The 13,278-nt window shown below is 35.6% G+C and overlaps 1 protein-coding gene across 1 annotated transcript in view; it reads right to left on the reverse strand.

The window, feature by feature from the left end:
• Positions 1 to 13,278, reverse strand: part of LOC145672005 (phospholipid-transporting ATPase ABCA1-like) — a 378,961-nt gene that overhangs the window by 329,301 nt on the left and 36,382 nt on the right. The window contains exons 3-4 of the mRNA XM_081741187.1: positions 8,115 to 8,253; positions 3,368 to 3,429 (exon numbers count right to left, since the gene is read on the reverse strand). Coding sequence (XP_081597313.1) covers positions 3,368 to 3,429; positions 8,115 to 8,253 — 201 coding nt within the window. The remainder of the gene's footprint in view (positions 1 to 3,367; positions 3,430 to 8,114; positions 8,254 to 13,278) is intronic.

Genomic DNA, 13,278 nt, shown 5'->3' on the forward strand with positions numbered 1-13,278 from the left:
ATATTCATGTCCAGATAATGTAAACAGTAGTGTGGTATCAGATTTTTTCAGGGAAGACAAGATTGTTCGCCGACGTCAGAGTTTCTTGCTTTTTATAAGTATACTACACAATTTATTAAACAATATATGTGTTAAATTATCTAAAACAAAGAGTTGTGAATGGACCCAGTATTCATAATCTACACGAAAATAGAAGAAAGCTTGAGAATCTATTTACGTTCCGTAAATATAGCTTTTAGGCTTAGAGTAACCTCACTACTGTAACATGTAAACACTGATAATTGCAGATTCTTTAATTATACGACATTATTCCAATGAGAGTGATTCAATTACTAAAAAGATCATACAATACAAACAACAATACTCATTCACTAGAGCAGAGATTCTTCCATTAAAGAAAATATAGATGGAAGTTCAAAAAATAATATGTAATACAACTTTCTTTGAACAGATTCACAACTACCGATCAATCCTAATCAAAATATGTGCAAACTTCTGTGGCACTTTGAGCCAAGTACAAACATTCTGTAGCACTTTGTGTCATTTCCAATTCCCAACAATAGGGGAGAGTTCCCGATATCGCACCGGGTTCTAAATCACACCACCCCTAGTTTAAAAAGAACCGTAGTACTAACATGTCATCCGATAGTTAAATTAAATACCTAAGCATACTCCAATAATTGCACAGTAAAGTGACGACATTCAGTAAGTTATGTGTGTGTGTGGTGTGTGTGTGTGTGTGCAGTTGCAGTACAATAAAATTGTAGTATTTCTTACTAATTTTCTGGGTATTTCATAGCAGAATAGAAATTAAGGTAGGTTTCAATAAATAGTAATAAACAAAATACCATTAATAGTATCGTGACAATCTCAAGTTATGCTTTTGTAAATTTGTGAGGTATGTAAAAAATCATTCAAAAAATGGCATAATTTCCCAAATCGCAGAACTATCGTGTATTCGAAATCGCACCAGTGCAGCTTTGACTCCCGTGATGTAATTGTTTTTCCTGGCTTCTTTCTCGGTATAATTCACACAAGATGGGTACACGCCAATATGGAAAATGGTCTCCGGAATCTATGAATCCTGCTTTGAAAGTGTATAGGGAAAATAAAGTGAAAATAAATGAAATAGAAAGTAAGTACTGTATTCCAAAGAAAATATTTTCGCGACACTACCGCGGTGAGGTGGCATATGGAACTGGAAAAACGGAAAATCGTCAAAGCTACCAGAAAGGGTTCATGAAATCATTTCGCTGTCCAGTCCAATAGCAGGAGGAAGTAGGCCTACCACAGACAACAATAGAGAACAGAAGTTTTCCCGTCAAGTCCTTACAAAAAACATCTTGAAGAACGACAAAGGCAATCAAGGGTATCCAATTGTGTGGAGAGACCTGGTCTTTCTGAACTGGGAGCTAGGTTTGTGTGTGCTTCAGGAAACCTTAACACCAAAAAGTGTACTCGAAAAGTAGATACATCAAAATCACGAAGCTCCAAGCTATATATTCGCAGTGTTTCAAATGTGGCTATTGAACAAGATCGGTTTCATCCTTTGTGAACAAAATTTAGTCGAAAATATGATACAGAGTGTTTTGTGTGAAGTCTGGATACATGAGTCTTGTGCTGGTGTTTCAGGAGATGAACATACATTCCAATGTAAATATAATGTGTAACTGTCCATGTTTTCCATAAATACAGATACGTTTACGTTTCATAGGATTATGAGCAACATTGCTCATGGATTATTCTTATTGAATCAACAATATGGATATTTTTTTCCTTTCCTTATGATATATTCTTCCTAGTATTAATAACACTCAGATGAAAGAATTGTGATACATCATAGAAATATTAATTTGTTTTATTTATAGGTTGCATTTGTACTTAGCTTATTTCTAAGGTGTTATTTCTGTGCTCGGTTATTTACATTGCAGTTTTTTCTCTTTAAAGATGTATTATTCCTCATCTTAATAAAACATGGATAAAATAATGTGATATTCCATGGAAATGATAATTTGTTTTATCCATATACTTTACTGCAAAATTTGCATGTATTCAGATAGCGCTGCGATTTTGACTTCACATAGTGCGATTTGGAAAACCTGTTGCGTAAATCGCACCAATCGCAGGCTTCTAAAATATCGTAATTTTTTTTTTATCATGATAGTGATAAGATATCGTTATGAAATCACTGTGAAAGGATCGGAAAACTATAAAGTTCAATACGATCAAAAAAATCATTTTAAATTTCTTCAAAAGTTTTGAATTAAAACCGTTTCTGTAAAAAGTGGTGCGATTTTGGCTACTATCCCCTATGTTTCTCAAACTCAGCGGGAAGAACAATTGTCCCTTCCGTTCTCTCCACATGACGTTCTTGGTAGTATATAACTCTATGATGTAAATGACAGTGTTAGCTTTTCCACGTACAACTTTGGTACTTGGTCTTAATTCCCTTGTTATTTGAATGACCCCTATGTTTGACTAAGTAATTAAAGCCGTGACTTCCATAACCGCTCAAGTCCAGCTGAAAAGATATTGAGAAACTCAATAAAAACTGAATATTGGTTGGAAATCAGATCTTTCATACTTAGTAACATTTGTTATTCAGCAAAGTGTAAGTATGAAAAAAAAAGTCTGATTTCCAAGACGACTCGATCGGGAGAGTAATGCTCCCGCAAGTACGTTTTTCGCGCGCTACTCTAGCCAGCTGTTTTACGCGCTATCCTAGCCAGTTGTTTTAAGTCGGTCACAAAATTTATATCATGGAGTACAAGGGGAACAAAACGAGCCCTGCGGGGCTTCTAACCCGTTCCTACTACTACTACTACTTATCTGTACTAAAGTAAGTAAATCACTTTTTTGAGTATTTTCATATTATTTTAATTTAAAAAGTGTTATAAAAATGTAAAAAAAAAAACTCCCTCGGGCCAGGTTTGAACTCACACTACAAGAGACTTTTTGTTAATGGTATATAGCGCTAGCCCACTCGGCCACGAAGACTAACAGCAACAAGCGTTTGATTTCTGCTATTTGACTACAATGTGGCAAGAAATGAATAGCGCCAACCAATCACAACTGCGTTTTTCGTTTCTACGTCCGGGAGCATTACTCTCCTGAGCTAGTCCTTTTCCAAGTTCACATTTCCAACCAATATTCAGTTTTTATTGAGTTTCTCAATATCTTTTCAGCTGAACTTGTACGGTTATGGAACTCATCTCTTCAATTGAGTCTGATATTTCATGCTGATTTGAAATTAAAGATACTTAGATGTTGTTTTTTTTCTTTTTACGGAAATGTTATTGGAAAAAAGTGTAGAGGACAAACCCTTCTTCCAATTTTCTTCCTTTTTCCTAATTTATTGTCATCTTACCTTTCCTTTCTTCCATAGTATCCAAAACTAATTCCCGTACTTTGGTGCCCCATTTTGCAAGCCTAGGGAAATGAAGAAGTTCAGAGTAGCAGACATAATTACTTAAGCAGAACAATGGACGAATAATTCAATAATAATAATAATAATAGTCACAAAGTTGCTTAGGAAGCGTCTATACAGGGTATTTCAAAACAACACGACAACGTTTGGGAGGTGATTCCTGACACCAAGATAAGACAAAAAGTATAGACCAACCTGGGTGCACAAATGCTTCCTTTCGGAGTTATAAGCTGCCGAAAACATGAAAAAATGAACTTTGAAGGTCCATAGCTCCAACGTAGTCGGATCAAGGCTTGACTTAGGAACTAGTATTTCTATGTGCCCTAACCAAATATCCTTTTTCAGAACCCTGCGATACACATGCAACAATTTTTATACAGGGAATTTGGCTACAGCTATATAACTTGAAGTACTCCCCAACTACCTCTATAAAAATTGTTGCGGAAGTACTCAAGATTCTGAAACTTAGGTATTTGGATAGGGCACATACTAATTCCTAAGAGAAGTCTTGCCCCGACTACGGTAGGTTCCATAGTTTTGGAGCTACGGAACTTTAACCCTTTTAAATTATGATGGCACAACACCTGTGCCATGGCGTCGACCTTCGGAATTTGCTTTATAAGTCTCTAGTAAAGCTTTCTAAAGCGTGTTTTTTGCATTCATTCAAATATGGAAGCATCATAGAACATATTTTATGCGCATTTTGCAGCCTCGTGTGCTCTGTCTCAGGGCAGTGACGTCACAAACATGGACGATGGGTTTTAAAAAAAGGGTATATTTGGGAAGTTTTTTCAAAAATTCCCTGACACAGTACCATTTACCCTAGAATCATGGTTTGTACCTCGTTGGTTTCGTTATAAGACATGCTTTCGAAATGTACTACTCAAATTTCCCTATCGTGTACCAGAAGCGGGAAAATCTCGTCCAAAATGGAAAAAAAGGGGCTTTTTTAGAAAAATTCCCCTTTTCCCCATATTTCTCTTTACACGATAGCGAAATTTGAGTGGTACCATTTGAAAGGCTGCCTTACGCTGAAGAAAATGAGGTATGACTCATGTTACTAGAGTCAACAGACGTGTGTCAAAAAAAACTCGATTTCTTTATTTTTTTAATTTTTTACACATTTTTAGTCAATTACTTTAGTAAAGTATCTACAGTATTATCACTATTTATTCTAAAGTCATCGTACATACCTCGTTTTCTTTCGCATGAACCAGTCTTTCAAACGGAACCATTCGCATGTCTCTAGCGTGTACCATACTGGAGAAAATTTGCAAAAAAGGGAAATTTTTGTTAAAAATTACCTTTTCCCCGATTTTGGGCCCCTCTGGCCGGCCCCCGTGTCACCCCACAGAGCCCTAAAAAATCTCAAACATACTAAATACTATGCGTAATAACTGTACGAAGTTTCAATGTTATATCTTGAAAAATGTTTATATAAAAATGGGTTATCCATTGTTCACATAGGGGAAAGCTGATACTGTTTGCACATGAGGCAATATTTTTTCCTCTCTTATTTTGCAAGATATAACATTGAAACTTCGTACAGTTATTACACATAGTATGTAGTATGTTTGAGTTTTTTGGGGCTCTGTGGGTTGACACAGGGGCCGGCCAGAGGGGCCTAAAATCGGGGAAAAGGGATTTTTTGACAACAATTTTCTTTTTTCGCGAATTTTCTCCACTATGGTACATGCTAGAGACATGCGAGTGTTGCCGTTTGAAAGACTGGTTCATGGTAAAGAAGCCGAGGTAAATTCACGTTCCCACAATGAACAGTCATCATGATGATAATGATAGTATAGAAATTCACTAAAAAGGTATTATCAAGGGAAAATATGTAAATCGGCTGTAGCATCAAAACTATTCATCCCAAGGCCACTCTTTGTATCTCATTCTCTTCACCATAAAGCAAAGTTTTTTTAGTAGCATTCGCATGATCGTATCCTATACCAAAGGGGATATATTCGCGATAAAAAGGGATTTTTAAAAAAGAAAATCCCTTTTCCCCACTTTGAGCGGAAATTTCCCGCACTTGGTACACTTTAGGGAAATTGTACGGACGCAGTTGGAAACACTGTTTTACTAGAAACAAAGCGGGGTATAAACCATGATCCTACGATAAATAGTCTTGATGCAATACATGATTGAGTGAAAGTCTACGAAATACCTCAAAAAAGCCATAATTTAAAAGGGTTAAAGTTCATATTTTCATGTTTTCGCAGCCTGTAATTCCGAAAGGAAGCATTTGTGCACCCAGGTTGGTCTATACTTTTTGTCTTATCTTGGTATCAAAAATCACCTCCCAAACGTTGTCTGCGTTGCTATGAAACGCCGTGTATTTGATAAGTAACTGTACAGTTTGGATAAACAACCTTCATCATTATCAACAATGTTGGGGGAACTTGCGCTGCGATCACATCATTCCTTGTAAGATAAACTTGAGCATTCTTGTTCTAATGTTTCGAAGAGTGAAAACATTTGTCAACTTGTATGTTTGAAGAAACTTTAAAATTTGCCCATACGAAACAGAATGACAAAAATTAATATATATTATATATATATATATATATATATATATATATATATATATATATATATATATATATAGTATTAAAATAAAAACTTACTAAAATAAAAAATAACTCCTTAAATTTCTTCGTGGTGGTTTATATAAAACAGGAATAATTAATGTGAAAACATTAACAGTAATCTTCTTGGACAAATTGCGTTCTGGAACATGTTAAAAACAAGTTAGCTCTGAACGTTTACAAAATTTACGCATCGGAATGTCAGCTGAGCCTAATCACTGAGAAATTAAAATACAGTTAATTTTACAATAATTATGTGATATCTTCAGATAGATAAAAGAGATCGAAATGAGCTCCTCCGTGGCTAAGTGGTTATCGTACGTGCCTTTGGGTTCGATTCCCGGCGGGGGCACATGTGGTTCGGATTCCATATTAATTAGTAAGCCTAGGTTCCGTCTCATATAGCCTCGCTGCTGAAAGGGATGTTAAACTCAAAATCAACTCAACCCATAATCGAAATGAGGGACAAGAACGCACTACATAAAAATATTTTGCATGAGGTACCGTTATCACGACTCACCTAGTAGCTTTGCGTTTGCATAAACGCGAAAATAAATGCCGATTTTCTAAGTGGATGGAAATCAAAAGCAGATAACTGAGTCCTGATAACAGTATATCATGCAAAATAATATTGTCTAACGCGCTCTTGTTCCACTTTTCGATTATCTTTTATCTATTTGAAAGTATCACATAATTACGGTAAAATTAGCGGTATTTTAATTTCGCCGCGATGGGGCCTCTTTATCTCACAAGAAGTGAAGTGACGGCAGCGAAAGTTCTCTCAACACTGTTGATAATGATGGAAATTATCCATCGGAACTGTATGGTTATTTATAAAGTATAGACTCTTACTAGTTATTATTAGGTAAATAATTATTACAGATAACTTAAATGCATAATATTGCTGAGATAATGTAAAATATCAACTATGTGATAAACATCGAAGTATTTCTATTAAGCAGTCTTTTTTACTATTATGTATTTGGTTTTTGAGTTTTGGGTCCTTTTCAACACAAAGGTACCGGTATAAAGATAAAGACAAAGATCAACATGGGTTCCGATTTACATAAGTACCAGCCAGGAATAGAACACGCTATAAAGTCATAAACATTAACTATTTATCCAAGAAAAAAGCTCATATTTCATAAATCCGATTTAAACTACTCGCCGAGCAAATCAATACGTTTACTGTAAAAATTAGTAACGTGTAATAGTTTCGCCAACTATCCACTTGGCTCCATTAGACACTATCTTCAATCTGATGGCTCAGTGGTACAATGCTCAGCTCTGCTGTGAGGAGCCTCTGGTTTGATTCCTGGTCGTTGAGTTTGTGGAGGACGACATGGCGACCGTGAGATCTTCAGGTTTATTCTGTTTCCTTCCAGATCCACATTCCACCAATATTTCATAATCTTCCAGAATTTAGGATTTAGATTTCTGGGCTTTCGGCATTTATGGCCATTTAGCATGAGCGCCCGAAGGTGGGGGCAGGGTGGGGCCTGGGACCCTCCCTGACTCAAGAAAATATATACGTAATATAGCAAATAATGTATATTAAATATCAGAAATACCAGACGTAATATACCAACCATGGAGATGGGCTCCCCTCTAGAAAATTTTCTTCGGGCGCCCCTGCCATTTAGCCTGTCACGTATCAGGGATGACGTCCCCCGGTGAGCACACTATCCGGCGAAAGGGAAGGAAGGAAGCGGCCTGGGACCTATAATTTAGGTACCATCCCAGCATTTGCGCAGTATGAATGTGGAAAACCCAGGAAAACCTCATTCAGGATAACTGGCCTGAAAAACCTTTTTACACTTTTCCGACCGGGTGCCCCCACCGGGAATAGAATCATAATTTTCCAGTCTCATTAATCATTCATGTCGTTATCCTAAAAGGCATAAATATGGATATTAAAATTACAGCAAAATCATGTCGTTCAACAAAATATATATATATATTTACATTATTTCGTCTACTATCAGATTACGTATTTATTTTTAAATAATAACACATTTAGTAAATGAAAATATTACTGATAGTTTTCCTACAATGAAAATTTTTGATGGGATTACGAAATAAACAACTGTACTCACACTGATTTATCGTAGTAAGTAGTCGTTCCTCGATCATCTGGTTGAGGAGACATCCGACAGATATTAGAGAAAGAGCAAATGTAAGTTTGAGCAAAGGCTAAAAAACCAGAGGACGGTAGGGCTTTGGCGTCGAAGTAACCTGCAAAATTATACACACATCCTTTGGATTAGTTTGTAGTAGAAAAATATACTATTACTTGCATTAAACGAATAATAGTTACCATTTCATAACACACTCGTGATATATTCCTGTTCTTATCAAGTTTAATCAAAAAGAAATATTACCAAGAGTCACCATACTTTGGAGAAAATTGAAACAGAGATCAACTTTAACATGGTGCTGAGCTGTTTTAAAACAAAAAAAATACCAGAATAGAGTACACATGGGGTTACCAGTACTTTTTTTTTAACTAGCCATGAATGATTCTAATGTTGAACCTTGCATCTGGGGACAACCTTTATATTTCCTGAAAGGATTTGTCGAGCAACTTCCAAACAGGTCTCAATTTCTTGCCCGGAAGTGACTCCGCCAATCAGGGGTGGAAATATATAGAACATCTTGACCAGGACCGGTGTTAGAAGTTTTGCCACCCTGGCCGGTACTTTCACATGCCGCCCCTTTAATATTTTCTTTCTCAAATTTTGCCGCTCCTCCATTCTTTTCTTTTTCAATTTTTTCCGTCCATCAGACTTGCCGCCCTGGGCGGTAGCACGGCTAGAACCCACCCCCTGTGCCGGCCCTGATCTTGACCTATATGTCCCATATATCAAAATGCTCTGCATGACTAGTAGATTAAGAATATATAGCCACAAAGAAAGAGCTTTTCGGATGGAGTAAATAAGCTCAAATTATCACCATGATTAGTTTTCACCTAATTAGTACCTCAAAATCTATTGAACATTTTTTTTTTACCGTGTCACCTATCAAACAACTTGTCTAGATGAGCAGTTGAAGAATATATAATGAACATACTGATTTGACAACGCATATAGGTGAAATCAAAGAAAATATAGAAGTTGAAATACACCGAATGTGTCACATCTAGCCAAAATGTTTGTCTAGTTGATGAGTCACATTAGTTGTGATACCAAATGACTAGATACACGATTTTTTGGTGACACGCGAAAACGCGAAATGTATCAGTTTTGTTTGAAAATGTTGTGTACCTAAAATATATTTTTTTCACTATTTGTTAGGCCATATAACGCTCGCGATTAAACGCGAAATTCTGTCGAATTAGCGAAATTTTGCCACAAGTCTCGATATTCCACGAAATTTACGCAAAAGTGACAGTTTTTCGACGCTTTTACGATTTATTCATTACCATTATTTGGCAATTACTAGCAACGTGCTGAAAATTCTCTTTTTTGAGAAAACAGACCACCATGAATTTTTCAAATTTTACATGCAGTTACAAAATGAGCTCCAAACGGTATCTACTGGTAAAGTGGATAGTGGAAGGAGTGTTGTGGGGTATGTTAGATACAGGGGTAAAAGTGGATCTGAAAATGTAGGGGGACGGATGATGACAAACCGTTCCCCATGCCTATCTTTGCCCATTGTATTTTTTTTTAGGAAGTGGAGGTTCGTCATGGATATTTTGTGGAAGTGGAGGAACGAAGTCTTCCCGCGACCTCCTCACTTTTAGTGGTTAGATGAGCATTCAGAAATCGCTAGAAAGTGTTTCCAACAAATGTATATACATATCAGTTTCGAATGTTGATGTGGAGAGGGTTCTCTCTTCTTACAATGACATACGTATCGACAAAAGAACAAATTTAACACCAGAAAACATTGAAACAATACTTACGTATTATTTGCATAAGTAAACTGTCAACACTAAAATTATTTTTTTTATTAATGTTCTGTGAGTGTATGTGTGTGTGTATTTTTTCCTTATATGATACTTTTGTTCAATAAGGATGCTTAGTGTTATTTTTTAAAAAACTCAAATATTGTTTAATTTAGTTATACGTGAGCTCATGTCATGATAATTGATGAGTGGAAATTAAGGTGAAATAAAAGGTAACTAATTGTAATTGCCAGGAAAAATAGTGTTCTTACATTAAATTTTTATTCACCGATTTTATCCCGCTTTACGTATATTTTTATAACGAAATTACGAGTTCTTATTTATCACAAAATCGTGTCTCTATAATTGATTTGTTGTTGACTGGATATTATGGATATGCTTTTCTTAACTTTATAGGACCACTAATATACGATATTTATAGTGAAATAATCAATTTTTTGGCTTTATTACCTTAATATACGATATAATTGGGTAGTTTACATTATATTCTTAATCTACTAGTCATGCAGAGCACTTTGATATATAGGGCATATAGGTCAAACTGTTCTATATATTTCCATCCCTGAAGGGGTGGTGTCACTTCCGGGCAAGAAATTGAAACCTGTTTGGAACTTACTCGACAAACCCTTTCAGGAAATATATAGGTTATCCCCAGATTCAAGGTTCATCTCTGGAATCATCCCGGGTGCATATTATTTCATGCTCGAGCTTAGCCATAGGAACTAAATACACGTTTCTGATTGGTTGGAACTTGAGAGTGTCCAAACCTTCTGGTGCATGTATTGTGTATTGTAGTAATAGAAGAAAATTGTCACTTTGTTCAAATTGAAGAAGAAAATTGAAGAAGCAGCTGAGGTTAAATTTATATCACTGGGTCAAAGTGGAACAAAACGAGCCCTGCAGTGCTTCTAACTCGTTCCTGATACTACTACTACTACTACTACTACTACTACTAATAATAATAATAATAATAATAATAATAATAATAATAATAATAATACTGTGAGTTCGTATAGCAAAACTGCACGCATAACGTAAGTAAATCACTTTTAGAGTATCATTTTTATCTTATTTTAATGAAAAAAATGTTATGAAAATTTAAAAAAAATAAAAAAGAACTTTCCTTGGGTCGCGTTTGAACCCACGCCGAAAGCAATTACTATTACCAGCCTGTTGCGTTAGCATGCTCCGCCACAAGGACTGTCAGCAGTAAGTGTTTCCTTTCTACTGTATGTGTGCTACAAGGTGAGAAACGAAAACTTCTACCAATAAGAACCGCGTATTTAGCTCTGATGGCTAGAGTCAAGCGTGATTAACATTGTGCATCCCGAGCAACAGAAATTGTTACGACCTTACGATTATTATCAATGATAAAATATTTGAGATTCAAAACATTTTGTTCTATAGTGCCGGACATAAGTCATTGATCAGGTACTGGCGACTGCTTTGAAAAAATCCGAGTATTAGAATTAAATCTGTGATATCTGTAGTTTCGTGTGGAGAAGAAACAAACTTGTGAACCAAAGGTTTAAGAACAACTCAAGTTATTAATATAAACTTTGCCGAAGACTATTCACTTATGTCATAATAAAAGAAATACGATTTGAAACGACGGTTTGAAACGAAGAAATATAACTTTGCAAGCGGAGGCAAAGAAATCTAAAGTAACCAGACTAAAGACAAATTACTTACCACGTAGTGATCTTGGATCAGATGTCAAGGCGCTCGACCAATAATCTGGAGGTTCTTGGTTCGAATCCACGTCGGGATTAGTTTACTTTAGGATTTTTGATGGCGATTGATCAGCGATGACACACGTTTTATTATATCCAGATATTTGAATACTCGGATGTTTCAATACTTGAATTATCAAATCTTCAGGAATAATAATTATTATCTCGGAGAAGATTAAAAGCTAGGAGCTAATTATCGCTCAAGTCATACCATTACAAGCAGAAACGTGACATTTGGAAAGAATATTTCGGTTTGGTTTAATGTTGCCCACGAGAAGAGGAATTTCTCATCTCGTTTCTAAAACAAACAGAATAACATGAGAATTAACATTTTACATTCGAGGCGTGACAAGGCTAACTCAAATTATCGTCTCGCTTTGGAGATGAGAATTGAGACGAGACGAGACGAAAAGTATCGTAAACATTTCTAGTCTTGTTTCGATTCTCGAAATTGTGTATGTCCATTCTTTAAGTAACAATTGCTCTGTAGACTGAATCTTATAGGCTAATTTGTTACTGTATATTTCAGAGCTCATTGAATTATGTTCTGTGTGTGCGAATTAGATAATCTATATTGGGGGGGATAAAATTAGGCCAAATGACATAGTCTGAAGGTTCAAATTTCAAAATGAGACAATAAATGCCTTACCCCCCATTATATATATATATATAATGTGTGTGTGTGTGTGTGACATCTGTAATAAATAAGAGATTTATTAATTTAATAAATCTACCGACAATAACTATGCATATATATATTGTCTGACATACACACACCTCACTAAACCTTTCTGAACGTGTTTTAATGTTGTACTCACTCTTGTCCCCGTAGCTCTCTAAGGTTTATTTAGTTAATAATTCGGCTCAAGCGATAGCCATGATCACAAGCATATGTTAATTTTTCCACTCATATTGAAAGCTTCCACTTTGCATTAATACATACAGGTTGCAAAAAGAAACCTACTTCAGTCTTGTGAAAACCACTAAAATTATCAGTTAAACCGGACATATCTTTTTTTCTTTTTCTTTTTTTTAAAAAGAAAATCTAGATATTAGCCTATCAAATAAGAAATGGATTGTTGCTGGTCCCGATTTTTCACATCAAGGTCAAATCGAAGGCCAAATATTTAAAATCTCGCAATTCAAATTTTGAGCTTGTGCTTCTACTTCCCGCTAAAGCTGTGCTCATCACGACTTTTTTTCTCCAAATATCGATTCCGTGATGGGCACAGAAAGTCAACACTTAAAAATTACTTTACTGTTAGGTTGAAGATGAGTTGATTCAATATGGGCTACGTTATTCAAATAAAGTAAAACATTACACTGAAGTTTTTTAGACAACATTAATTGCGTGGACAGCAAACTGTACAGCGAAAAGATGGAAAAATGAAGGGTTAACTTTAAAAAAACCCGCTCCAGTTGAAATGCTTATACAGACACGGACAATGACACGGAGAACCAGCCGTATTAACAAATGCTCAAAAAAATCTTGAATTATTCGCTTATTCACCTAAAACTCACTTTCATTAACATGTCTGCTCACTAGGAGCGTATCCCCCAGCGTGTACGTTAACATATACTTACGAGAGAATACCTATATCTCAGATTTTGAGTACA

Source organism: Thermobia domestica, chromosome 15 (assembly GCF_964235325.1).
Source record: "Thermobia domestica chromosome 15, izTheDome1.hap1.1, whole genome shotgun sequence".
Classification (NCBI taxonomy): Eukaryota; Metazoa; Arthropoda; class Insecta; order Zygentoma; family Lepismatidae; genus Thermobia; species Thermobia domestica.